General features: G+C 39.6%; 3 protein-coding genes across 3 annotated transcripts; 2 read left to right on the top strand and 1 right to left on the bottom strand.

The window, feature by feature from the left end:
• Nucleotides 1-2,080: 2,080 nt before the first annotated feature.
• Nucleotides 2,081-9,626, top strand: LOC104946923 (transmembrane protein 79-like). The gene is made up of 5 exons (XM_010772832.1): nt 2,081-2,192; nt 4,426-4,710; nt 7,020-7,586; nt 8,175-8,388; nt 8,920-9,626. The coding sequence occupies exons 2-5, from the start codon at nt 4,437-4,439 to the stop codon at nt 9,173-9,175; spliced, it is 1,311 nt and encodes a 436-aa protein (XP_010771134.1). The 5' UTR covers nt 2,081-2,192; nt 4,426-4,436; the 3' UTR covers nt 9,176-9,626.
• A 1,594-nt stretch (nt 9,627-11,220) lies between these two features.
• Nucleotides 11,221-17,052, top strand: ndufs7 (NADH:ubiquinone oxidoreductase core subunit S7). The gene is made up of 8 exons (XM_010772829.1): nt 11,221-11,296; nt 12,268-12,304; nt 12,951-13,022; nt 13,110-13,230; nt 13,487-13,666; nt 14,027-14,073; nt 15,792-15,880; nt 16,829-17,052. The coding sequence occupies exons 1-8, from the start codon at nt 11,281-11,283 to the stop codon at nt 16,924-16,926; spliced, it is 660 nt and encodes a 219-aa protein (XP_010771131.1). The 5' UTR covers nt 11,221-11,280; the 3' UTR covers nt 16,927-17,052.
• Nucleotides 17,053-21,246: 4,194 nt separating this feature from the next.
• On the bottom strand, nt 21,247-25,102 carry gamt (guanidinoacetate N-methyltransferase). Its single transcript, XM_010772828.1, has 6 exons — nt 24,741-25,102; nt 22,962-23,107; nt 22,768-22,831; nt 22,369-22,436; nt 21,798-21,908; nt 21,247-21,505 (listed from the first exon to the last, which is right to left on the bottom strand). The coding sequence occupies exons 1-6, from the start codon at nt 24,916-24,918 to the stop codon at nt 21,365-21,367; spliced, it is 708 nt and encodes a 235-aa protein (XP_010771130.1). The 5' UTR covers nt 24,919-25,102; the 3' UTR covers nt 21,247-21,364.
• Between the last annotated feature and the right edge of the window lie 2,169 nt (nt 25,103-27,271).

Genomic DNA, 27,271 nt, shown 5'->3' with positions numbered 1-27,271 from the left:
GATGCCGCAAACTTTGTAGATTGTTAGAGAAAAGTTTAAATTCCTCAAATGTATTTGCAATGTTGAAGAATTTATCCATAAAGTAGTAGAAGGGTTTCACTATGACCTCAGACTTCCCTGTGTTTTTATCCCCTCAGTTTTATTCCTCTGATCAGTGCAGCTGCTAGATGTTTCAGTCGGTTGAATAAAGCGGCTGGTTATCTGCAGCAACAGGTTTGTTGTCTTTCCTCACCGGTTTCATCATTCAGGCCAAATATCTCCTGTTATATTTTTTCAGGAGGACTTTCGGGAGGTGCTGAAGAAGAGGAAGGATCACTTCCACCGGCTGCTGTCGGAGGACTAACAAGACTTCCCCCCTCCCCCCCTCCCCTCCCTCACTGAACCACTTGATTTGACTTTCACAGCTTGCGTTTTCTTTCTAATGCTTTGGCTAAAAGCAGTTGGAACTAGCTAACCTTTTGTGACGGACCTGATGTCTTTAAAAGACGACAGATCAGTATTTCAAACATGCTGCTGGTTGTTCATCACCAAAACGTTGTGTCTCCAAGACTCATCCCTCAGGGCAATAAACTGCTGCCCAGTGTTTGTGTACATTTAAAAAAAAAAAACTTGAAATATGATTTTTGTAGTTGTGATTTTCTTATTTATTAATGATATATCTAATCGACTGCTGTTATCTCTGTATATTTTAGATATGCTTTTGTATGCAATGAAATCACCCTGATTATAAATGGAAATAAAGTTGTCCTGTCCGTCACTCACACTTGCTTCACTTCCAGGATGATGTGTTTAATCTGTTTCAGTTCTGTGAAATAATATTTGATTTAATACTAAAGTTTGTCATGAGAGCTGCTTCCCGATGATGAAGAGGAGGAGGAAGATGTTAAAATGGACAGCTGTGAATATTTTCAGTGAGTTAACTGATTAATCAGAATTAAGTCACATTTATGAGTCATCCTGTCACTGTTAATATTATGAAATAATACATATTCCACAGGACAGTCTGACCCCGGTATACATCCTCTGCTGGTTTGTCAGAAACTCATGTCAGGTATTTTATTTTGGGTTTATCATAACTGAGTGTTTCAGCTGTGTTTCTGAGCAGTAGATCTAATGTGGTTCCGGTTGCTGAACAAATACAACTCTTCACTTCCTGTGCAGCAGGAAAGAGCCACCAGTGTCGGGTTCAGGAAAGCAATTGGCAGAGATGTGGGAATCAGGTGTCATCACTTTGCAGCTTAAGGTTGTGGTAATATTATAATATTCACTTTCTTACTTTTCAAAGAAGACATGGATCTAATGTTCTTTGCTGCAACAATGACGACTCCTTAAAAACAGCATAATACGTTTTTGTTTTTTAAATTATAGCTTTATTTAACAGATTTGCTATATTATAGTGATATAGAAATACTTAAGAACAATTCATTCCTCCTTTAGACTATAACATCTAACGAAAGGAAGCTAGGGACACCAAAGGTCTAGTATTTTTGAAGTTACTATTTAAAAACATGATGTTAAATAGAAAAGCTTCCCATTTTAGAGGCTTAAAAACAGCAAATATGTATGCTTCAAACAATAATTTATGCTTTAAAAAATGTAATATCTTACTTAAGCAATTAAGTGATTTTTGAAATGCTGGTGATGAGAAATATATGTCGATCAAATAATAAAGACACTATTGATCATTAATTCAATCCACAGGCTGCAAATGTGGAATTATACATTCCTTGTGAACAGCTTGTAGCTCATTATGGTGTTGTAATAAATAAAGGACAACACACAGTGGTGCTGTAACGTCATTACACTGCACGTAGGAAAATACAAGGATCACTGAGCTTTAGTTTGAGAGTTAATGTTTACTGGCCTGTTTAGTTAAACTCGTTTTTGTGATGGATGTGATTGTTGGTGTTAAATTTGGAGGTAAACTGAGAGATGGTGCCTCCCCCTCCTCCTCCGGGCTTTATTTGCTCCATATGGTGTTGGACATGGTACCCAGGAAAGAAAAAAACTCTTGTGGGCGGAGGAAAATGCTAGTATTTTGTCCGACCTGAAATTTGATTCAGAAGTTCAGGATCCTGGAAGACAAAAAGCAAACGGAGGGGGAGGGAAGAAAGGAAGAGAAGGACGGAGAGGTTTTTTCTTTTTCTGCCAGAAGTGTAAACTCACCAAATACTCTGCAACCTCCAACAAAAGTAAGTCCATTTATATGCCGCATGCCTAGTAGAATAACCCGCTTGGAAAGCATTTAATGGAGTTGTATTCAATCACATTTGTGCCCGAAATCCGACTTTAACTGCTGTAATTGCTGCTGAATGGCCACTTGATATAAGGTTTCAGCGCTGCTGCTATTTGAGAAAAACTATTGTGTCCTTTAGGCGCACATTCATGCAGGCGCGTTTGATTTATATATCACCAAATTGGGCATTTCCTGCAGCCTCTATTCAAAACCATACCAGTCCAGACTTTAGTTGCTTGTGTATGAGAAATTGTAAACACATTTTGTTAGAGAGAGTTACCCAGCAGCGGGAGAAACGTGTTTTTTTTTTCTACGGGCAGTAAATCACATTGCCCCCTATGCGCGTTTCCACATCCACGCCAGCTCTGATAACCAGCGAGATTTACTCCTCTCCGACATTAAAGCCCAATGAGTCCTTATGTGCGCTCTATGGTATCGTGCCCATTTATTTGGAGAAAGATCCCTGCCGAAGATTTTGCGTGCAGATTCTGCGCCACTGTTGGATGTGCACCGAAAACATCCAGAAGAAAACGCTCCAAACTGAATCTGCAGATGTTAATGAAAACCTCTGAGAGGTAGCATGCAGTTCCAAATAACGGCAGACCGTCAAAGGCGCATGGTTTATTTTACAGTCATTTGTCAGACGCGTTATTAAGTTTTTTTGTAAGAAATTACCGAAAGGCTACTCATTGGACGTATTCAAATCTTCCTTTAGGAACAAGCAGCGATTTGTATGTCTGTAAACATTGTACAAAATGAAGGGGCATCACTTCTATAACACTGTAGATGCAGTGGGTGGTTTATTCGCACATCTCACCCGAAACCCAAATGCTTTCCACTGCATATAGGGCAGGGTTTATTTAGGTCACAATTTGCTGCTGTATATAGGGAGCTTCTGCATCTCCAGCATCTTAATAATAATAATAATAATAATTATAATTAATTACATTTAAATAGCACCTTTCATATACCCAAAGACCAGCATCTTTCCTGTTCCTTAATGTTGAAACTCTCTGTACTTCATTGTTAGGTCTGTCAGAATGAGTCATGAGGGGATTGACAGTAGGAACAATTCAATGCCTCAAAATAATAGTTTACATTACAGAAACTCATGTATTCCTTTTTTCTTAGTTTGCTATTTACATGTGAGTATTACATATGGTTACTTCCTTCAAACATCTCTCAATTTACATTTTGGACACACCTCCTTTCCCTAAACAAATATTCAACATGACATTTTTATCCCTAAAAATCCTGGAAGACAAAGAGCAAGGCTCACAACCACATGACCACACCGAGGTCATAACCTGAAATACAGGGTCAGAGGCCTTACAGATTGGGAAGTATGGTGCTGAAATATTGCTTTATGATATAGTTCCATGTAAGTTCATATCCAAGATTTTAAAAACACTGATTTCAGGAATTTAATTCCAGTTGAAGCAATATCACTATTAAGATCAATGTATCAATCCTCTAAAGGAATCAATCAAAAGTGACTTCAGCATTAAGTTATAAGACGTGGGGCCCGGTTTTAAAAGACAAAAACAAACAAACAAAACTAATAGCAAAAGCATGACAAATAATAAAACTGAATATTGAGCCAAAATGTCATAAAACAGTTCAAACATGCACAAGCAGCGTGACGTTGAAGAGTAAGATACTGACTAGCTATCGGTGCTGATATTCTACAACCATCCACAAAGATATCAACGGTGATTTCCTTTATTCACCAAAAAAAAGCCCCTTTCCCACATGACCAGTTTGACATCACTCCACATAAAGTCCCGACAGTCTTTGAGTTTTAAGGATCCATACTTGTCTAATTTAGAGGGCTGTTGTGCCTTTGGTGAACTGAAGGTTTTTAAAGCAGAAGCTATAAAGTGCTTCACAGGTATAAGAAAGGGGGACAAATTACTATATAAAAAGATAATATCTAAAAACAACTCTCCTCTCTTAAACATTTTTGTTTTTTGTAATATTTTGAAAGGCACTTTGAACTTGCTGCTTAAAAGAAAGTGAATAGTGAATCTAATAAAAGATAAATGGGTGTTTTTTAAAAGGCATGCACCACTTCCGACTCTCCAACACTTTGAAGAAAATGGAGCAGGTTTTACGACCCTGTGTTTCCCTGGTTTTGTGTTTTTAACGGTTTCTGGTCTTGTTTTTGTGTCTGGCCCTCCTCCTCTCAGGCTGTGTGACTATGAGCACCTCAGGGCCTCAGGCCACTAACGGGCAGAACGTGAAGGAGCTGGACAGCATGAAGGAGTCCATCAGTGACATCATCAACCAGCTCCAGGACATAGACCCCACCCGGCTCTCCTTCTCCCCCTTCCTGGACCTGGACACGCAGATCTCTCTGGCGCCGGTGTCCGACAGCCCAGAATCCTCGGTGGAGGAGCTTCACTCGTCCTCCCACTCCGTCTCCGGCTCCCAGCACTCCCTTGAACAGCCACCAGCAACCGATCGGCCGAGGAGTGAGTTATTAGAGCCTCTTTTCTCTGTCTGTCTCACAGAGCTGCAGGATTTGAGGGAAAGCCAGAGCAAATTAGCAGAGGCTGAAGTGGAGTTTGAGTCCAGACTGAAAGCAAAGAGAGTTGAGAGTTAAAGCAGGGCAGCAGATAATAAGCATCACACAATAAAAGCAGTTTCTAAGATTGAGCAGATGTGTAGCACTACCTGCAGGAGCTCTGGACAAAATTAACATTAATGCCTTGCAATTAAAATGTCCATACAGGTTGACATATCATTATTTGTTTATTTTGCTGGTGATGTCATAACAAAGCACTGAGAGGTTTGAAAAACCTTTCTTAATATCTTGTCTCCTTATAATCAGTATTAAGTTGGTTCCAGATACAGTCTCGATCAGGTACATTACCATTTGCTTTAGAAAAAGGCAACATGAAGAGAAAGGGCTTTGTTAGTTGAGATTAAAGACTTCCTGTTTCATAACTCAGTATTCTAGGACATTCTAACTTGTCCTTCTTCGTGTTATTCTCTGAAACATTAAAACAGACAAAACAAAACCAGCAGTTGTGTTTTAGGAAAGGAGCCTTTTTTGGTGGAGCAGATACTATTTGTCCATCTCCAGACATGAGACAAAGTGCTTTGTCTGTTTCATGTTGTTTTTCGACATTTCCCCACTGCAACAGCAGTTGTGGTGTCTTATGAAGTCCATGTGGACTGGGCTTGTGCATGACACAATGAAATGTTTTTGATTTGCTGTCAAAACAGACAGGAGATGAGTTTAAGGCAGACAGTTGGTTATTGTGCAGCATGACCTTTATGTGAAATGTTTGCAACCCCTGAACCAGGGAAAAATATTCTGATGTTTAAAAGACGTCAATACAATTGCCTATTGCAACAATGAAAACACCCTTCTAAAAGATGAGTGACCGTCTGTAGATGTCCACAATTCTACTTTCTGCAATTTGCTGCAAATTTCTAGATGTAAACTAAACTTGGTTATATATAATATGATTGTAATCATTCAAAGCTAAAAATAACTATTCATCAATTTAACAAGATAGCAATAATAAGCTCTGTTGTTTATAAAAACGTACACATTTCTTTGGCAGAATAATCTTTTTATATAATCTGTTAACCATGTTTAAAGTGTGAATACAATTACTTCAAGTAGAAAGTTACTGTATGGCTAAAAACGAACTACACCACTGCCACATGACTTCACAACCACCACTAAACTAAATGTGGACTCCGCGTGTCAGCGTTTAGTGGTATGATTTAACCGCTTGTTACCAATCCTATTTTTGAAGACATGAAAGCTTCATAATTCAAGTGGGGTATTTACTGACAAATGTCGTGGAAAAAAATATGGAAATCTCTTCAATTTGTGTTAACCACAGACCTTATTTGAGGCCTCTAAACATAAAACCCGTTCAATAAAACCATTTACTGCCCAGAAGTGCTTAAACGCTCAGTCATTTCTCAGATATAGGGCCCTTGCTTCACTTTATCTGATAGTCTTTATGTGATGCATACTCTTAAGTGGTTTATGTTTAGTCAAATTATAACAACTAGTTGACACAAAAACTAGTGATCATGTTTCAGCAGGACTACTGGTTGGTTTTTGTGTCTAATGTAACTGTGGGAACGTGGAGGAAGTGCGGACGGGGGCAGGGCAGCTCAATAGGGGCCCAACAGCAGTTTTGGCCCGGGGCCTCCTAATAGGTTAATCCTGCCATCCAAAATGTTATTTGAGACCCAGGGTCGACAAGCAGTAAGGGAGTGATTGATTAGTGTGAGTCTGCAGCTAAATGCTCTCAGTATGTGTTGTATAATGCCTTTGTTTGTATGGTTTTAATCTTACAAGGCAATATTGTTTTATATATCTTCTTCTTGTATTGTTTGTTCTTGTAATGTTTTAGTCTGCCTCTGGCTACAGATTGTTTGACGTTGAATGCAGCTGTATGCAAAACTACTGCATGAGAAGAAGTCATATCTTATCCAACCCAATATCACGGCAAGACGGGAACATGTGACGATTTACCACCAGACGTGAAGATGTCACGATTTCGTCCCTTCAAACGTGACAGTTACACAGTATTGTTAACCCATGTTAACCAGTGGAGAAATAACCGGAAATACCAAGCAAATGCTACCCTGACTTAATGATTTATTTTTTAATAGTCACACTCGATTCACATCTCCCAGCATGGTAAATCGTCACATGTTCACGTCTTGCCGTGATACCGGGTTGATCTTATCTTATCATTTTCTCTTATGGATTAGGATTGTGTATTAAAATCTGCTCTGCTTTGCACAGGCTCTGCTCCCGGACACCAGCCTCCCGATGGCGACCACCCAGAGGATCCAGGAGCCGATCAGCAGGAGGAGGGGGAGCTGGATCAAAATCTTTCCAGTCCCATCATCACAGCACACAATTTGGACGCTGCCACGGAAAACTGCATCAGCTTTCCAACCCCGGCCTCTCAGGGAGACATTCCCAATGGCACAGACACACCGAGATGGAGCCCAGAATCCACCAATCTTGACTGCACTGTCGATGAAGGTCAACCTCTGATAGCCCCCCCGCCAGAGAGTGTTGAGCTGGCAGTGTGGAGCTCAGAGGGGCCAGGAGAGACTTGCGAGGCCGCAGAGGAGGCTTCAGATCGGGGACAGTGCTGCTGCCGCTGCTGCCAGTGTAAATGCTGTCAGAGCGGCCGAGTTCCTGCTTTCTTCTCAGTCCTGGCCTCTCTTCTGTGTGCAGCCGGGATCCTCTATGCACTCTATTTTTACGTCCCCATTAGAGCCCCAGATTGCCCCGACATAGCCAGCCGCATCGTGTTCACCTTCTGCTGCTGCGTGGTGGCCGCCATCCCCATCCTGCTAGGTACGCTTCACACACCAGCACACTAATATTGAAAAAACAGCCATGTGATCGGTACAAATGAGAGATAAAGATTAAGAGAGGATTTGGTTTGTCTGGCCGCCTCGTCTCGGAATGCTTCAATGTCTCCTGTCCCTTTTAATTTCATGTGCTTCCAACCTCAGTGCAGCAGACGTTTCCCCGGGCCTCTGCAGAGAAGCATAATTTCCTTCCCCTGCACACAGCTTTAAATGGAAACTACAATAAGAGGCTGGCTGCTTTTTTCCTCTCCTAGGCTGTGGCCTAATTGTTTCAGAATATTTTATTCACTTTCCAACGGGGTTTCCAGAAACCAGAGGGCAGGTGGCAAAAAACATCCAGACCAAATCCTCTCCAGGTCATTTCCCTCTCACCCATTTGTCAAGTTGGTTTCACTGAGGTGGATTTGCATGCAGGCTATCCTGCCGGCAGTTGCTGTATTCAAATTAAGATATTATAATGACAAAGCAGCTAATGCTGTCAGAGGAAATTAAGTGCAGCTAGGAGTTGTTTTTGTAAAAATGGTGTTGGTTCAAGATGCTAACTGACTCATTGCTCTTTCGTCCCTGGCAGCGATGCTGATGGGTGCAGTGTGCCAGTTCTGCACAGCCTCCTTCAGTCTGCAGGAGACGTTTCCCGGAGGACGGGCTCTGCACCAGCGGTTTGTCACGGCGTCTTTGGAACAGTTACTCCTCTACGTCCTCAACCTTGTCGTTATGGCCGCTTTGCTGCCTCAAGAACAGCTGAAGTTGGTACCCATTCTGGTCGCCATGTTCATCTTCGGGAGGTGAGGCTCAAAGGGGGACCAGGGGGATCTTTGTGTTGAAACTGTTACTTAAAGGGGCATCTAACCAGATCAAAACTACATATTTTTCCTCCAACTGTAGCGCTATTTAATTTTGGAATTACACTTTTTTTGGTGTGAAAAACTCAACAATGTCTCTCTCCGGAAATCATGAACCAGCAGTTACTAAAAAGATATCAATAGATTTTTGTGAGCAGTTTCATGTAGGGACTATTTTCCTTCTACTAACCGAAGCCTGCAAACTAATGAGCATAAGCCGCTTTCTTATGTGATGGTTGGCAGGTTCAGTTTGGTAGAAAGAAAGGAAATAGTTGCAAAATGAAACTGATCACAACCAGATCTGTGGATTAACTGAAGTTACTGGGTCATGATTTCTGGATATAGACATTTCTGCTGAAGCGAGCCAGGCTTTAGTAATCATGCTCAATGAAACACTGTCAGGGCGGTTGTGATTTTTTATCAGTGAAGTTTGAACTTGATCTAGTTTCCCGTGTCTTGTTTAATCCTCTACAGGCTGGTTTACTGGGTCAGCCTGAACGCGTGCAGCTCCTGGAGAGGCTTCGGATCAGGCCTGACCTTCTTCCCACTCCTCGCCATGGTGGCTCTCAATCTGTTCCTCATGTACACCCTAAATCTCAAAGAGCCACTTTTTGTCTCTCAGGACGTCCTCTATAATCAGGTCACCCCCTCTTCCTGGTCAGGGGAGATATCACAGAGCCCGAGTGGCAAACCAGACATCCTACCCACAGACATCCCGGACGAGCAGTGAGGAGTCGAGCTGTGCTTTCTTCTTTCAGAGGAGGAGATCTTTTCCTAAAATAGGCCATTCCTGTGGTCTGCAACTCAGCACAGCACCACACGCTGCCACTATAACCTCCCAGTCTGTGACAGCTTAACTTGTACTTTTGCTCCTCCTATACAGGATTTTGTTAACGTGGATTCATGCTTATTATCTGAAATGCAAACGCTCTTTCCCTGCTAGTGGCGGAGGATGCCTTTGAACAATGCTGTTGTCTTAAAACTTTTGTCCTTTTAACAGTGCCTATATTTAATGTTTTGAACTCCAAGTACTTAAAAGCCCTGCTTTTTATATGGCTGGATTTGGTTTGACGTAAAAAACCACAGGCAAAAGCAACTGCTATTGTAAGACTTTATTATTATTTTAACTTGTCCAAAAAGTTTGTACATGATGAAGACAGAATAAAAGCCATTTGTAAAAACGTCTTTTCATCTTTTCCAGACAGTTTTCAGTTCCCTCGCTTACTTTGACCAGTTTGACTGAGCAGCTATTCCTGGAGACACAGCAGTGTGTTTTCATTGCTGGGCTGTCATTATGTGATAACATGCTCTCGATATTCTCTGGTTGCTCTCCATCTTCTCCACCCTGCTGGCTCTCACTGCTGCTGATGCCACTCGCTAAGTTTATGCCATAGACTAAGGCCAAAACAAAAACACGATGCTAAAGACGGCTGCACTCTCTTGCTTTTCAGCATTGAGTGAATAGAAAATTAAAAAGCTTTACTTTACTTTAATGAAAGGCAATTCATATAACATTTGTCAGCCTCAAAAGCTAAGATTGATTTGCTTTTACCAATGTAATGAAAGAAAGGGTTTAAATCCCATACGCAGTAGAAGGTCCATGGCCGACTGAAACGTTTTCTTTAACAAACTCAGTTCTGACAGTGTCTTCAGTGTCTTTCTGCACTTATGATTTGTATTTTCCTGTGCGTCCATTTTGACTTCCTTATAACTAAATGTTAATGTTTCTTTCATACAGGTCAGATTTATTATTTAAGTCTGAAGTTTTTTTTAAATGTCTCTTAAAGTACCCGACCCAAAAGCTCTCTCTACACATTACTGTTGAAACTTGTCCACATTTAATTTACTAATGTATTTCAATTCATTTACTTGTGAGATTTTTCTCACTCTTTTCTTTGAAAAAGGCACAAAAAAGGTGAAACATAAATGTTTTTCCTCATGTGAAATTAATTTGATTAAATGTTCAAAATTGATGAAAACAGTATAAAAAGTTAACAGTAGATAAACTATATAAAGTTAAACAATAAATATCATTAAATAAAGGGACAGTACACTCATATCAACAAAATGTCTATTTAAAAAAAAACCTATAACAAAAACAGTTGTTTTAAGTAATGTAGGGATTATTCATCATACTCGTTTTTTTCTGTCTGACGTCTGTATATTATAGATATATGTGTACTTAATTAAATGTGTTAGTTTTGACAACACATGAAAGCAGCTCTACCAGTTGAGCAAAGCTGCTCCATTTGCTTATATGGGTCACCGTCTAATCCTTACCTCTAAAATGAAAACACAGAACCAGTTGTTTAAAAGACTAACTTAATAACTTAATTTGTAAATGATAGAAGAATAAGCACCGTTCATGTGAATGATTTGTTCACATATTACCCAATACTAAATTTTTACAGTTTAGTTTCAATTGTAATATATATCTTTACATAATATTTAAAAAAATCTGTTTTAAAAATCATACTTTATAAAGTCACATTGCCACAAGACAGTAGTATTAGTCAGTGTGTGTCAGTCAACCTACAATTGCCTACATATTACACTTGGTGATTGATTTGTAAAGGTTTATTCTACCCTTGTATTGTGTCAATATTCTTTACATTTACTGGTTAGATATGACCACCATATTTCCCTTAAAATAAAGAATACAAAACGTTAACCTTAAATTAACTATATCTCTCGTAATGCTCTGTAACCTTGTTATGACCCTCTGTGGTTAGATAAATAAACTCAGCGCCGTAAACTGGTTGTCATTGTTACAGCAGCGCCCTCTGTAGCTCGAGCTCATACAGGAAGCAGTCTGACGTAACCAGAATCCCAAAGATGGCAGCGTTAACAGGTAAATTATATTTTGATCTAACAAAAATGTTTTTTTAATAAACATTACGGCGTTTCTATACGTATGTTAATAACGGTATATAAACAACTAAACAGGTATAATACGCTACCCACCGTTTTGACTGTGTCGTCACTCGGATTTGTAACTTTATTGAATAAGCACACTGACCTTGCTCTGTCGGCGTTAGCATGGCGGCTAACTGGGTTAGCGCTTACGTGATTTCCAGATGCATTCAAGTAACAGTCAAAGCGCAAGCTAACTTTAGCTAACAATATAACGACACGCATTGTTTAAACCAATCAATTTCAGTTATGTTAGTAAGTTTGCATCTACATTGGGGGTGGACAACCATGCCAAACATATCGTTAGCCACAGTACGTGTCCTCATAAATGGATACGATGGTCAAACCAAACTCCCCTTGAAGCCAGTCAGGGTTTCTCATCATTTTCTGCGAACCGTATGCTGCGTCAAGTATAATTTAAGAGTTTTAAAGGTTTCCACAAAGGCTACTCTCAGATTCGGTGTGCCTTAAACACGCCTAGCACCATCTAAAGCAGTAACAAATAGGTCTCTTGTGATTATTGGCTGTACTGTATTATACAGTACAGCGTAAAAAGGGGTAACCTTATCGTTTACAGTTGAATTGTAAACTGTACAAATTGATTCTGAGGAGGATCGCAGAATAATCTCTAGTAGAGACCACCATGTCCAGATTTAGCAGTGAGTACTTCAATCCGAGTATTGTACTTGGATTGAGATGATCTCACCGAGGTTAAACATGTGTGTCCATCATTAAATTGTCAGTTCATCTTGACAACAAAATAACTAGTAATGTTACACCGGAATGCACTGTTCAAACAAGATCACAAAAATGATTGAAAAATACAGCTGTTAAAACATGTTAAGTATTTGCATTATATCACTGTTTTATACAATTTATTCAGTTTGGGAAATGCTTTTATTTTTGCAGCGCCTCGTCTGGCCATGTTCGGCTGCTTTTCAACAAGGTAAGAAACTTGCACACATTTTCTTTGTTTCAATCTTCACCTTTAATTTAATTCAGCTCCTTGTCCTACAGCTGCTTTATTATTATTATAACTTTAACTGGAGTGGAGTTCGTTTTCTGGAGAAAAAAAGAAAAATAAGTTTTTGAATTGCTCGCCTGCAGCTATAAGAAAGATTTAACTTTAAATTCAAACTCTGCAGGCAGTTAATGCAAAGTGGGATATTCTCCAAAAATATCCATATCTACCACATCACACAGTAGGTCAAGTTACACTGATACTGTAGAGGTCAGATTGTTTCCCATTGAAGAGAATAACAAACGGAAACAATCCTCTTGAAAGCAATTGCTGAAACACTGGCTGTTCTTTACGGGCTGTGCAGTCTTTCTTCTAGCAGCAGGAGAGCTCAGCCTGTGTGTGTGTGGAACAGTCAAGGTAATCCTTTAAAGCGGCATCAAGTTTAGGGAGCTCAAACTAAATCATAGTCTCATATAAAATCTGCCCATCTGTCCATCACACACAGTGTCTGTCATCGCACTGAAGAACTACATTTCTAGTGAAACTGACTGTATGGGTTTTCATTATTTCATTTACTGTTTTTACATATGTATATGTTTATAAATAACATGCTTATACATTTTTTCCCCAGGCCCATTTCAGTATTTGCTGTTCATCAGAGGAGTCTGCACAACATTGCAAAAAAAGAGAATACCTCCACGAGGTGAGTTACCAGAGAAACTCTGGAGTAAATATGTTAACTCTGTAAACACTGTGTACAAAGTTTAAATATTATGTCCTTCTGTTGCAGCTTGGTTCCAGTCAGAGAGCAGAGCACGGCAGTGGCAGCAGCCCAACCATCAGCTGTAGCCACCAGCAAGGGGGAGTATGTTATCACCAAGCTGGACGACCTGGTGAACTGGGCCCGCAGGGTGAGTCGATGAGAAGATGTTGGGAATGGTTACACCTACATATGTGGAGTGGATTGATGTCTACAGTTGTTCTGTCTCGTGACCTGGGATGTTACTGCTGAGGGGTGTACCACAAAGTTAGATGTCTTTGTTAATTGTTTTTAATCGAGGGAACCCTAGCAGATAGAAATACCATATTGTGCTTTTAAAGCTGATATATTAATGCATCTCTACCTGTGTTGCTGGTCTTCATGTCTCTGCTGTGCTCATCCTTCAGAGCTCTCTGTGGCCTATGACCTTTGGCCTGGCCTGCTGCGCGGTGGAGATGATGCACATGGCGGCGCCTCGTTATGACATGGATCGCTTCGGAGTGGTGTTCAGAGCAAGTCCCCGCCAGTCTGATGTCATGATCGTGGCAGGAACACTGACCAATAAAATGGCTCCTGCTCTGCGGAAGGTAAGGGGGAAATGGTGGGACGTAATAGCAGCTGTTTAATATTGAAATAAGTATAACTTATCACGCTCCAAACAGCAGACCCCAAACACTGGCTCTGATCTCATTCAGCTCCGTGGTATGGAGCAAAACTTTTCCAAAAACTGGATTTCCTGCACAGACATTGTCAGTTTTCACTGCAGCTCTCTCAGACTTCTGTTTCTGCATGAGAACAGTATAGCTGTTTATTTGCCGCCTGGATTATGACCAGCCTGTCGCTGGATCGGTAGACTGGCACGAAGCCTCCCTCCAGCCGAGAGGACGGATTTAGGTCTTAGTCAGACTTTATATAAGAGTGACTGAAGTGCGTCTTCTTTCCAACAGGTGTACGACCAGATGCCAGAGCCCAGATACGTGATTTCCATGGGAAGGTATGCTAACAGCAGTCTTCTCTTCTCTTTCTCACTGAATACTGTTCATGTCCGGCAGTGGCTCAGTCAGTAGGGGTTAGCACTGGGAGCTGTAGGGTCGCCGGTTCAAGTCCCCGACCAGACCTAAAATATGGAGTGTGGACTGCTACTTGGAGAGGTCCCAGTTCACCTCCTGCCCTGCCGTGGTGCCCTTGAGCAAGGCACTGAACACCCCCCTTCCCCCCCACTCCCATTGCTCCCCGGGCGCTGTACAATAGCTGCCCACTGCTCCTAGTACTAGACTCCTGGTACTAGGATGGGTTAAATGCAGAGGCCACATTTTGTGTTTGCTGTGTACTCTGCATGTGTGTCCATTTAAAGAGGGTTTCATCCCTCCCAATTATATTCAATGCCCCAACACCTGCCTTAATGTTTAGTTTGGCTGTGATTTAGTTTATCAAGTGTTCTTCTTTCTGATTTATGGTCACTAGAATCTTTGTATATCTTTCATTGTTGTCATGGTGTGCTTCAAGTTAAAGGGGACCTATCATGCAAAATGCACTTTTGTACGTCTTTTATACATGAATATGTGTCCCCGGTGTGTCAGGGAACTCACCAAGTGTCAGAAAACACAACCCTCTCTCTTTTCCTCCATACCCAAATCTCTAAAAATGGGGCTGCAACGGAGCTGATTATTATTTGAATTTTTCTGACGTCAGAAAAGGGGTGCTCCGTCTATATGGGCAACTCTCCACCTATCAGGGGAATGAGAGACCGCTCGAAAGCGCTGGAGTAGCTTTAGTACATTTGCCAGGCCTGTAAGTGGCGCTGTTGTCTGCCACAAAAGCAGCGAAGAAGTCTTCTGACAGAATCAGCCCTTGCAAAAACATTGCTGGAAAAGAGCAAATAGAGCGAAATGAGGCATGGCTAAAACTCATGATCTGTTTGGTATTTTGAAAAAAAAACTTCACAGACATGTTTTATATAGGTATGGCCCTACAATATATCTTTCAAATATAGCATGATGTGTCCACTTTAATTTTGCTGTCACAGTAACATTTTGAAGTGTGCTGCTTTGCAGTTGTTTTTATTTCAGTTGTTGTTTATCGTTTTGTTGTGTTCAGGTTCGGACCTCGTTTCCCGGCGATGTCTGNCCTATCATGCAAAATGCCACTTTTGTACGTCTTTTATACATGAATATGTGTCCCCGGTGTGTCAGGGAACTCACCAAGTGTCAGAAAACACAACCCTCTCTCTTTTCCTCCATACCCAAATCTCTAAAAATGGGGCTGCAACGGAGCTGATTATTATTTGAATTTTTCTGACGTCAGAAAAGGGGTGCTCCGTCTATATGGGCAACTCTCCACCTATCAGGGGAATGAGAGACCGCTCGAAAGCGCTGGAGACGCTGTAGTACATATGCCAGGCCTGTAAGTGGCGCTGTATTCTGCCACAAAAGCAGAATCAGCCCTTGCAAAAACAGGGCTGGAATAGAGCAAAATGAGGCATGGCTAAAATGCATGATCTGTTTGGTATTTTGAAAGAAAAGCTTCACAGACATGTTTTATATAGGTATGGCCCTACAATATATGTTTCAAATATAGCATGATAGGCCCACTTTAAATGTTTTTTTTGCACTTAAATAGCTTTTAAATACCTATATTTTGTGTTTAGAGTCTGAACCTAAACTGTAATTGTCTCAATACCTAACGGTGTTTTCCAAAATGATGCTTTTCCAGCTGTGCTAATGGAGGAGGCTACTACCATTACTCCTACTCTGTGGTCAGAGGATGTGACCGAATTGTACCAGTGGACATTTATGTTCCAGGTAAACATTAGTGCACGATATGTTACTGATGAAATCTACAAAATTGTTTCGTTTTTTAAAACTGACATTTAAAATGAGGACATATCAAACACACACTTTATGATGAACAGTAAATGCCCCTGTGCACAAATGCACGTGAAGAAATATGAAAAGAGTTTGCTTTGGAAGAAGTTGACTGGCCTGCACAGAGCCCTGACCCAAACCAATTTTTAAACATCTTTAGGTTGGAATAAAAGACTTACTGCTTATCAAACTCATCGCCAGAAATCATTCACTGTCACTGATGTGTTTGTGGATTTCTGCAACCAGGTTCCAAAATCGTATGGAAATCCTTTTCTGAACAAAAATCACACATTTGTTGTTTTGTTTGCTTAAATAGTTTTGAAACAGTCTCAATGCAGTACAGATAGACCAACATGACTCAGTTAAATAATGACTATTTTTTTTTATTCAAATGTTATTCTAAATACCTGCCATTGCAACATCCGCTCAACAATTTATGACCTGCAAGTGACCAGAAACCTTAACAGGGGTGAGAGGGGCAGAGGGTCAGACCCTGCTGCTGTAAAATGAGAGGTTTTCTAAAAGGAGTCTGGCAGCTGCATATCTTTACGGCACGAGGCGTTGCTGCTTTTGTCGATAGGGGCCGCCAAAGTCAATACTAACATAACGTTTGTATTGACGTTGCTTCAAAAATGTAGAATCAGGTTCATTAAAAAACATAGAGGTTTATAACTATCTCAGTAGTAGTAGTTGAAGCACTATCAACTGTATTATTGTTATCATTGATAGTGGCGGGGGTCGATCTATTACCAAATCATTGAATTATTAATAAATACTGGTAATATTTGTAGTAATGGCAGTACTTGTTTTATTGTAATAACTAATAGTACATGAAAACTATTTTCTTGCGGTCAGTATGAGTAATACGAGTTGCTCTGTTTTCAGGTTGCCCCCCCACTGCAGAGGCTCTCCTCTACGGGACTTTACAGCTGCAGAAGAAAATCAAACGTGAGAAGAAGCTGAGGATCTGGTATAGGAAGTGAATGTGTAATATGTGTCTCTGTATCTGGTATGTAAATGGTGTGTTTCTGGTTTCATTTGGAGCGCGGCTCCTCCTCCATGCTGAGCTACAGGAACTAACTTCAATAAAATCATTACTGTAATTTACACTCAGTGCACTTCTGTTTATTTTCAACCTAACAGCAGCTGTCACTCAGTTGTTCTGCTTCTTTAGTTCAGTTTTAATTATGGAGTCTGTTTCTGTTGCAGGGAAATCATGTTGGTGTATAACCACACTTTTTGGTTTGAAACAATTACATTATTGTTTTCCTTTTTTTTTTAGCCATCTTTCGACATACAACAAGACCATAGAATGATTTACAGGGTTCTTACGGTCATTAAAAACCTGGAAAAGTCATGGAAATTCAAAATGCTAACTCCAGGCCCTGGAAAAGATATGGAAAACAATATTTTTTCCAAAGTTTTGGAAAAGTCATGGAAATGTAACTAAAGTTGCATCAAATATAATTTATATTTTATCTAATCGCCAAAATAGTAATACTATAATGATAATAAATACTGTATCATATAGTAATGAAACGTAAAATGGCATTTAACTGTCGAGGTGTTTTGCTGGTGAGAGATTTGAGTTGCTTTAGCGTGTAGAAGCTAGTAAGCCTATTGGATTTGTTTTAGATAGGCACAACATGTTTCATATGTAGACCTTATTTTCCTGTTCCATGTTAAAATAAACCATTTTCAGTGGTACTGCTGAGAAAGAGTCATTTCTTTGGTCATGTAAAATTAGGTAAAGGTCCTGGAGAAGTCATGGAAAAGTTATTGGAAATCGTTGGTGAAAAAGTGTGTGAACCCTGGATTTAAGTTATCCTGTTCTATCTTAAATATTGTTGTAAATAAACTGAGCTCGCATGAAAACACATTATTTTGTCATACTGTGTGTCATTCTTCCCACTGTAACCAGTCAGGCCAAGTTCAAACCACAAGGTGGCTCCTGTTGTCACCAGCACCGATACCTGGATGAATAGTGATATCATGAATAAATGATCAAACATTATTTAAAAAAAAATAGCAACACCTCGTATTCACATTTTATAGAGGATAAAAGAAGACAAACAACTGGTAAAAATCCAAAAGGAATTGTGACCGAGATGTGGGCTCAGCAGGACGTTGAGGTGACACAAACTCTACGATGGTAACACTTTCTGAATTGCCTCAAAAAAGATCTGGCATGTATTTACTACAATATCCTGTATTTGTAACAAATGAGCTAATACGAATACAAAATAATTGAGAATGGAGATATTGGTTCTTTAAAAGGATCCAAAAACCCAAATGGCTGAACACATATCAGTCAAATACCTCCACTAAAGATAGGAATATCTCAGCATTAAAGAATGTATGAAAAAACAAATGTTCTTAATTATTGTATTGTTTTGTATCATCTTATATAATATTGTGTTATCTGGGAACATTGGGAAAAAAGGCTTTTTGAATTCCTCCTACCCCAGAAGGGCCAACAGTAAAAATCCTCAAAGATATTCATATAACAATAAATGCCAAAGAAAATAAGTAAATCTTCAAATTCTAGAAACTGAATCCGGAGAACATTTGGATATGTTGCTTTAAAAATGTTTGCATTTCAACTTCGTCTGATTCAGATTTGAGATCTGCCAGCTGTGGTTTCCCACCGGACTGCAGCCTGGAGTTGCGTCATCCGTTCATTTAATGATTAATGTGTCTGCACCAGGTGGTCACTTATTCCAAGTATTCAGTGATAACATGCACCGTTATCAACAACCATATATTCAAACGTGTGCTGTGCCGGCCCGTTTCCATCTCTGGACAATTTTACAGCCAACTTATTGTTTTATTGAAGGCTTTTCATTATACATTGAATACTTACACAATTACTTAACAGTGTAGCATGCAGTAATCCATATTGTTAGTATCCAAATTACTACAAATTATGTAAATAAAGGAAAATCAATTTAAACTGCTCTTTTTTGTTAGATTTTTTGTATGTATTTAAGAAGGTCATTTAAAACATTTTTTAGCTTGTGAATCTGTGTGTACCATTATGGCAAAGTGTGCTCTTGGAGACACCTACTGTATCAAGAACTCCCACAGAGACTGCTCTCTATATTTCTGTCTGTCTGTGGACATACCTGGCCCAATTACAGTGGGGCAAAAAAGTATTTAGTCAGCCACCAATTGTGCAAGTTCTCCCACTTAAAAAGATGAGAGAGGCCTGTAATTTTCATCCTGGGTATACCTCAACCATGAGAGACAAAAGGACAAAAAAAGAAATCCAGAAAATCACATTGTCTGATTTTTAAAGAATTTATTTGCAATTTATGGTGGAAAATAAGTATTTGGTCAATAACAAAAGTTAATCTCAATACTTTGTTATATACCCTTTGTTGGCAATGACAGAGGTCAAACGTTTTCTGTAAGTCTTAACAAGGTTTTCACACACTGTTGCTGGTATTTTGGCCCATTACTCCATGCAGATCTCAGAGCAGTGATGTTTTGGGGCTGTCGCTGGGCAACACGGACTTTCAACTCCCTCCAAAGATTTTCTATGGGGGTGAGATCTGGAGACTGGCTAGGCCACTCCAGGACCTTGAAATGCTTCTTACGAAGCCACTCCTTCGTTACCCGGGCGGTGTGTTTGGGATCATTGTCATGCTGAAAGACCCAGCAACGTTTCATCTTCAATGCCCTTGCTGATGGAAGGAGGTTGTCACTCAAAATCTCACGATACATGGCCCCATTCATTCTTTCCTTTACACGGATCAGTCGTCCTGGTCCCTTTGCTGAAAAACAGCCCCAAAGCATGATGTTTCCACCCCCATGTTTCACAGTAGGTATGGTGTTCTTTGGATGCAACTCAGCATTCTTTCTCCTCCAAACACGTCTAGTTGAGTTTTTTACCAAAAAGTTATATTTTGGTTTCATCTGACCATATGACATTCTCCCAATCCTCTTCTGGATCATCTAAATGCTCTCTAGCAAACTTCAGACGGGCCTGGACATGTACTGGCTTAAGCAGGGGGACACGTCTGGCAATGCAGGATTTGGGTCCCTGGCGGCGTAGTGTGTTACTGATGGTAGCCTTTGTTACTTTGGTCCCAGCTCTCTGCAGGTCATTGACTAGGTCCCCCCGTGTGGTTCTGGGATTTTTGCTCACCGTTCTTGTGATCATTTTGACCCCACGGGGTGAGATCTTGCGTGGAGCCCCAGATCGAGGGAGATTATCAGTGGTCTTGTATGTCTTCCATTTTCTAATAAGTGCTCCCACAGTTGATTTCTTCACACCAAGCTGCTTACCTATTGCAGATTCAGTCTTCCCAGCCTGGTGCAGGTCTACAATTTTGTTTCTGGTGTCCTTTGACAGCTCTTTGGTCTTGGCCATAGTGGAGTTTGGAGTGTGACTGTTTGAGGTTGTGGACAGGTGTCTTTTATACTGATAACGAGTTCAAACAGGTGCCATTAATACAGTTAACACGTGGAGGACAGAGGAGGCTCTTAAAGAAGAAGTTACAGGTCTGTGAGAGCTAGAAATCTTGTATGTTTGTCGGTGACCAAATACTTATTTTCCATCATAATTTGCAAATAAATTCTTTAAAAATCAGACAATGTGATTTTCTGGATTTTTTTTCTCATTTTGTCTCTCATAGGTATAGGATGAAAATTACAGGCCTCTCTCATCTTTTTAAGTGGGAGAACTTGCACAATTGGTGGCTGACTAAATACTTTTTTGCCCCACTGTATCTGTCCCATATACATGTATTTGTGATAGAATCTATAATAATAACACTTTGGTAGGAGACATACTAGATCATGTATATGTTTTATCTTGACAATTGAAGGGCAGTTTACTTCTCTACCTCTAAGTTAAAATTTAGAAATGTTGAGACTTTGCTTTTAACAAAAATATTTTGTTTTGTTAGTCAGAGTGTGGTGTTTTTTTACTTTTATTTAAGTAAACAATCTTTGAGATCTGTTCCCCCACTGCTTCTGATGCATGCCGCTGAGCAATTATGCATTATTTGGAAAAGTATTGAGGTCAAGGAAGATTTCTGGAGTTTATGACAGATACTGGGTGATTTAAGACCTCTAACAGATGGGGTGTAAATGTATTTTTGGTGATTTGATGTAGTTTTAGTCTGCTGGGAAAATTAACATTTATTAAAGGCCTGATAATTTAGTGACAGAACTGTAGTGACCAACAAAACCTATAACTCAAAAGAAGACATTGGTCCAAAAATTTGAACAATTTGAAACCACAAAGGTAAAACTTTAGTAAAAATTGTAATAAAAATGAACACATGCGATCTGAATCGGAAGGATTTGCGTTTATTGAGATATGGCAGATAGTGGAATAAACAGTAAGGAGGTCAGATGAGAAGGCACATTATGGTAAAAAAAAAAAAAAAGTTGCAGCAGCATCTTCAGGCTTTAGTCCTTGATGATGGTGGGAGTGATCATCTTATTGAAGGAATAGTATTTGCATTCTTCGGGCGGTGCGATGTCCATCGTGGTGGTGCTAATCTTCTCTTTCTTGAAGCCAGCTTGGACTAGATGAGGCATCTGGGTCTCCTGAAAATCATTAACAGACAGCGCTGGTCAGTGTGTGGAGGCCGGCAGGGCTGTTTATCGCTAACCTTGAAACGATTGCAACATGTAATTCAGGTTGTACTCGGAACAACCTTGATAGAAACACTCACAGATAGATAAATATGACACATTAAACATTTCTGTTGTCATACACATTCCAAGGAACGGAAGCAAATCACAACTAAGAAGACCACGCACAGTGCAGAAAACAGAAGTTATACAGTTTTTGAATAGTTAAATGTCTTGTCCTTGAGGAGTTAAGAAGCTGACCAACCTCGAACATCTTGACGATGTTGTCATATTTGGTTTTGAGCAGCTCTCCCCAGGAGGTCAGGTTGCAGTAGGTGAGGACGCCGCCGGACTTCAGCAGCCTGTGAGCGTGACCCTGCAGAGACACCCGGAACAAAATCAATTAAACTTGGGATTTGAAGACTCCAGTATGTGCACCACACAATATATTAACACTAAATGTATTAATACTGCTTCTCAATTTGTTTTTTATTTCTATGTTTGCAACTTAAACAATCATATTCACAATGTTGCCAAATGCTTTTCTGACCTGCTGTATCTATAATATTCAAAGTTCATTGAATTTTAATGTTATTAAAAAACATTTACTTCAGCTTATATCAGAAGTTTTAATTGTAATTGTTACAGATAGAGAAAAAAGGTACATTATTACGACTGTATATTGAAATGTGAACTATAAATGAGTGGCTTTTATCCACTTCACATGCAAGCAATTCCAACAATCCAGTGATTATTCTCCTTCGGTATTTTAATCCTTTCAGGACGTTTTGTAATGTACTGTGCAGTATCGTTTTATGTACATTTTAACTACTTACCTTAATGAAGTCAAACTGGTGAGTGTGCCATGTCTCCTCTGACAGAGGGTATGTGTCATACAGGATACCTGGGAGAAGAGAGACATGTTTTTAGTAGACTGCATTCATTTGATTGGTTCCCTTTTATACGTCAAATAGGTGAAATGGATAATGTCTCAGTGTGTTCATCAACATCTCGTGCACCGGTAGCTGAAGTTTTATGGAATATTTAATGGATTATGCAACCTCACACAGACTTTCAGCAATCAATAACTGAAACTGAGTGACCAAACCGGGGCAGCACCTTTTTACCCTTATGTGGTAACGGATAGTCCATCAGATTTTTAAGAAAGCATAAAGGGAAGAAATGGTTGGACCGTCTTGTTTTGTTTAATAACGCTGTCTGGTTTGATTTCTTACCATCAAAGTGGTTATCTGGCAGAGTGGGAACAACGTTCTCCCAAAGGCCCTTCAGGGGGACGACCTGCACAAACATAACCACACATTTTACACATATTTAAGGACAGTAACAATAACCTAGACGTGCAAACATGCAGTGCAACAACACATCTGTAATAAAACAATACCTGCAGATAATATTGACCTTTACTGACCTTATGTGGCTGAGACTTGGCCCAGTTCTCCAGTCTGGCAAAGACGCCATCGTTGCACTCAATGATCCAGTGCTCCTCGATGGGAAAAGACTCCATCTTGGTGGCAGCAATGGCCATGCCGAAACCAATCTCCAGAACCCGACCCCCTGCCAGACAGAACCCAGCGAGACAATTACGTCAGAAAATATGAGTCTGCTTCTGCTACTTTTGAGAGAAACTTGTACAACTGTGACATTCATTTTTAGTCAGAAGTTAATTCTCAGGAATTCTGATGGATAGTGGCTCGTCTTTGGTGGTGGTAAAAAATAAAACACATTTCAGTATGCACATGCAGGTAAAAATTGGTGCAGAATTTCTTGCAAAACGATGACTGCGATGACATGACATGAATGTTGCAGGGCTCAGTAGTATAACATTAGCATTATTTATATTTTTTTAGAGTCATTGCCCACATGGACTAACAAAACCATGCACTCAGGTTTTTGTATTTGAATTACGTCCCCTGTGTTGGGTGTGGAGGGAAAGCCAGTTGTTTGTAGCCAGTTGGTTGGTAGTAACATGTGTTTTGACAGAAAGGTCAAAGGGTTTAATTTCCTTTCAGAGAAGCATATATAAATAGATGAGGGGTATAGGCTATGTGTCGCCGCTTGACCCCTTCGAGATGATTTACTGAGTCTTTAATAAGCAGATCACTGTAATATTCACATTTTAATTGTATTATGTTGTGTAAATTTTTTTAAATCAATCAATTGAATCTTAAAATTAAGAAATAATCAAGACATGAATGGCTAGAATGCTTTTTGCATATGGCATTAAAATAATATAGTGGACAATAACAACATTGTGGTTAGAAAATGCACTTTCAGTGTCCAACATTTCCAGTAAACTACATGTTTCATAAATGTATAGTCTTAAAACATGCAAAGAGAAATGTGCATCTGAACAGTGTTGTGCAGACAGTATCAGTGCACAGTCTTTCCCCTCCCACTTGTCTGCGAGGGTGTGTGGATCGTTCTATTTTCACATAAAGCAGATGTCCATTTCCCCTGCATATTTCTCGGCCAGATCCCATGAGTAGAGAAACAGCTGCTGTAGTACTCACACATCATTGAGCACCATGCTTCTCACACTCTCACGTGTCCCCCATATCATTTATCAAAAAATAAATGTTAACTATTTAATATGTGTAAAAAAAAACATACATTAACACACCAAAATAAATTGACCAAATCTCAAAAGTCCACAAACGCATTTCAATGAATGCATATTTTACTTCCAATTCCTATAAAGCAGATGGATTTTTGTTATTTTTAAGGACTTTTGTCCCTGCATCTTGCATATTTATTTAGTTGTAATACTGGGAACCTTTGCACATCCCCAGAAAATACTTTTTGTATACATTACTGCCTCCTGCTCTTTCCTTCTCTCTCCTTTTGTAATAGTTACAATGTGTGTATATTTAAAACGTTTTTTTAATAAATATATATTTTTTGCATTTATAAATCTCTTTATTTTACAGAAAGGTAGCCTAAACAATAAAACAGTTCGCTGGAACTACAGTTTTTTAGTGTGTAGAGAATTAATGTTCACCTATACAGCAACATATGAATGGCATAACTGTTAACAAAACTAATATTTGTTATTTATGACATTATTTGGTGTTTGTCTTGTTTATCGCCCTAAGAAAACAGCTTATTATGGGCAAATGAGTCCAATAAAGTACTGACTACGGAGTCCGAGAATGGACAAACACTCGCTTTCCTGAACCTCGACTTTTACCTTTTGAGGCTGCAACGGTCGACAGGGAGTGCATGTAGGGGGTCTCCCAGCGCTCCATCACGGGCTTGCCCATGATCTCAAGGTGTGTATCGGTCTCATTGTAGCCGGCGCTAGCGTCGTGCCAGGAGGGCTTGCAGTCCTCTCCACTGCTGAATATGGGCTCAGCTGCTGTGGTCATTTTGTAGTAATATGGAGGAGAAGGTGGTGGTTGTTTGGAGTCTGTTGAATTGTTGGTCGGACTGTGTCTCCACTCAGAAGAGAGTGAAAGGCAAGAGGCAGCGTTTTATATCGGGCCCAGAAGTGCTGACACGGCCTGAGTTTCACTGCAGGTCAAAGACTCACAGTCTCACACACATTCCCAGAGGAGGGAGGAGGTTTCCAAGATCCTCTGTAGAGCAGATGATTCACTCTGCGGTAAATAACTGGCTCACTAGCTCTGCAACATCAAACATTATTTGAATTTAGTAAACCTTATGGTGCTCAGTGTTCAGGAAAGGTATTTTCCTGAACATAGGTGTTGTAGTAGCCATACTCCCTTATTCTGCACAGGCAACTCGCCAAACTAATGAATATCATAAAAATGGAGCCTCACATGAATATCTTCCCTGCATTATCCTTAACATTAACCTATTTATTTTTATGATATTTCCTGCCATGTATATCTTTCACATACCCAATAATTTGCGGACAGCAATTTTGCCTCAGGAGGAAATGGCCTGTATTTGTGGGCTTCCCTTGATATCTGGGTAACCCATAACAGATATCCAACCCAAAACCTAATTTTCCTTGTGGAAATGTGTAATATTGTTAAATCCACCCTGCATACAGTAGCTGTTAGAGGTCCGGGCGGCGGTAAGGCATTGACCTTAGGGTCAGGATATCCCACTGGATTGGGCAGAGCACCTAAACAAATAGAGTAACTTGCACAAGCCTGGAAAACTGAAGTACTTAAATGCTACGCAGGGTGGGTCTGACATAATTACTCGCAGTTAATTGTTTGAAGTGTGAGAACCCACTGAAACATGGTAATGGAGTCGATGCTGATGATGTTTATATTTGCATTAATATGCATTCATAGGCAGATATTTGTAGAGGTGAATAATAAGCTAAATCGTCATCAGAAGATAAACACAAGTTGCATTTTGGCCAATTGATGCTTTCTGCCCCTTCTGCTCTCCGCATTTAAGTATGTTGCATAAGCTGCATGCAACCAAAGCCAGCTCAAAAATTATTGGTCAATAACACTTTTTTGTTCTTTTTGGAAAACAGTAGATATCTGTGCATATAGGCATAAGGTATATTAGGCTGTTACTTTTGTTTAAAACTGAAATAAGAAAGTTTAAGAACCATGGTGTGTGTGAGGACTGAAGTCACTGTGTCTGGCCACGGAAAAAGGCGGCACATGAGACTCCTCTAAATCCAAACTGTGTGGATATTCCACAATTAAAGTCGTAGATTTAAGAAATGCTATTTTTTTTATTATGACAATTATAAGTGAGCTTAAGACGTGCTGGTAGCGATATTGTGTTACCTTCGGACCTGGATAAGGTTTCCCCTTTTGTTTATGTTCTTTATGCTAAGCTAAAGTGATATTTTTATGTTAGTTACATATTGAACATATATAGTTTCACTCCTCTCAGCCATCTCTATCACAAATGAAATGCTAAAAATGTTTTAACAAAATAAATCATGCTCCATTTCCTATCTTTTAAAATTATGTTTCTTGTTTAGATGGGACTGAACTAGCAGCAGAGTGAGAGCTCAGTTTTTTCTTGCTCTCTGAGCAAAGACAGCTGAAGCTATTGCATAAGAAGTTGAAGAAGCTAAATACACTAGATATGCATAAGAAAAGCCCTCAAGCTGCAGTATTTATGAAATGCATTAGGCTATGTTTTTGCATTACTGCCCTTAATGTGTTACTTTAAACTAAAGCGTAGTTCAAACTCTCGTAAATACACATGCCTACAATTGTAAGCCAATCCTTGGCTTGGTGCTCGCATGAAATGAAAATGTTCCAATTGTTTATGCATTACGATGTTCAAACATTATTAGTTCCTTCAGAGACATTTTAGTCCTAATACAAACACAAATTTGAGGTGTTATTGTTTTTTTGCTAATACAATAAGTTTACGTGATTGTTATAATCAGAATATAAAATGCTATTGAAACATTTTAGATTCATAGATTACTTTTACAAATACTATAGCATGTAAAGCAGAAACAATTAGGTAATAGGAAAAATGTTTTAAATAATGAATTGATGCTTTGGTTAAGTTGATTTTATAATGTCAATATGGGCTTTAAGAAACAGCATGAACTACATTAATGTAGTGCATTGAATCAGATGTGTAGATAACAGTCTTAACAACTTGTTTAGTGTAGGTTATAATTGATAGATTAATTAATTACAACAAACCCGATGTCACTGAGGTTTTCCATGTGTTGTAATATTGACTGCACAATGATACAGTCAAACATGGATCATCTGATCATCTTCACAGGCACTCTGCCCCGGTTACCCATCATGCACT

This window comes from Notothenia coriiceps, unplaced genomic scaffold (genome assembly GCF_000735185.1).
Source record: "Notothenia coriiceps isolate Sejong01 unplaced genomic scaffold, NC01 NC01_scaffold00011632, whole genome shotgun sequence".
Lineage (NCBI taxonomy): Eukaryota > Metazoa > Chordata > Actinopteri > Perciformes > Nototheniidae > Notothenia > Notothenia coriiceps.
The sequence above is the reverse complement of the archived record's forward strand: the minus strand, read 5'-3'. Positions and strand labels throughout refer to the sequence as shown.

What these genes read in the sequence shown, in the direction of transcription:
- gamt (XM_010772828.1), bottom strand. Translation starts at nt 24,918, where the DNA reads ATGACCACAGCAGCTGAGCCCATATTCAGCAGTGGAGAGGACTGCAAG. An exon ending in GCCAGATAACCACTTTGATG is followed by an intron (nt 22,437 to 22,767) that starts GTAAGAAATCAA and finishes CTCTTCTCCCAG; the next exon opens with GTATCCTGTATGACACATAC. An exon ending in ACCAGTTTGACTTCATTAAG is followed by an intron (nt 21,909 to 22,368) that starts GTAAGTAGTTAA and finishes GTGTCTCTGCAG; the next exon opens with GGTCACGCTCACAGGCTGCT.
- ndufs7 (XM_010772829.1), top strand. An exon ending in TTCGGCTGCTTTTCAACAAG is followed by an intron (nt 12,305 to 12,950) that starts GTAAGAAACTTG and finishes TTTTTTCCCCAG; the next exon opens with GCCCATTTCAGTATTTGCTG. An exon ending in AGTGGACATTTATGTTCCAG is followed by an intron (nt 15,881 to 16,828) that starts GTAAACATTAGT and finishes CTCTGTTTTCAG; the next exon opens with GTTGCCCCCCCACTGCAGAG.
- LOC104946923 (XM_010772832.1), top strand. Translation starts at nt 4,437, where the DNA reads ATGAGCACCTCAGGGCCTCAGGCCACTAACGGGCAGAACGTGAAGGAG. An exon ending in AGCAACCGATCGGCCGAGGA is followed by an intron (nt 4,711 to 7,019) that starts GTGAGTTATTAG and finishes TGCTTTGCACAG; the next exon opens with GCTCTGCTCCCGGACACCAG. An exon ending in GCCATGTTCATCTTCGGGAG is followed by an intron (nt 8,389 to 8,919) that starts GTGAGGCTCAAA and finishes AATCCTCTACAG; the next exon opens with GCTGGTTTACTGGGTCAGCC.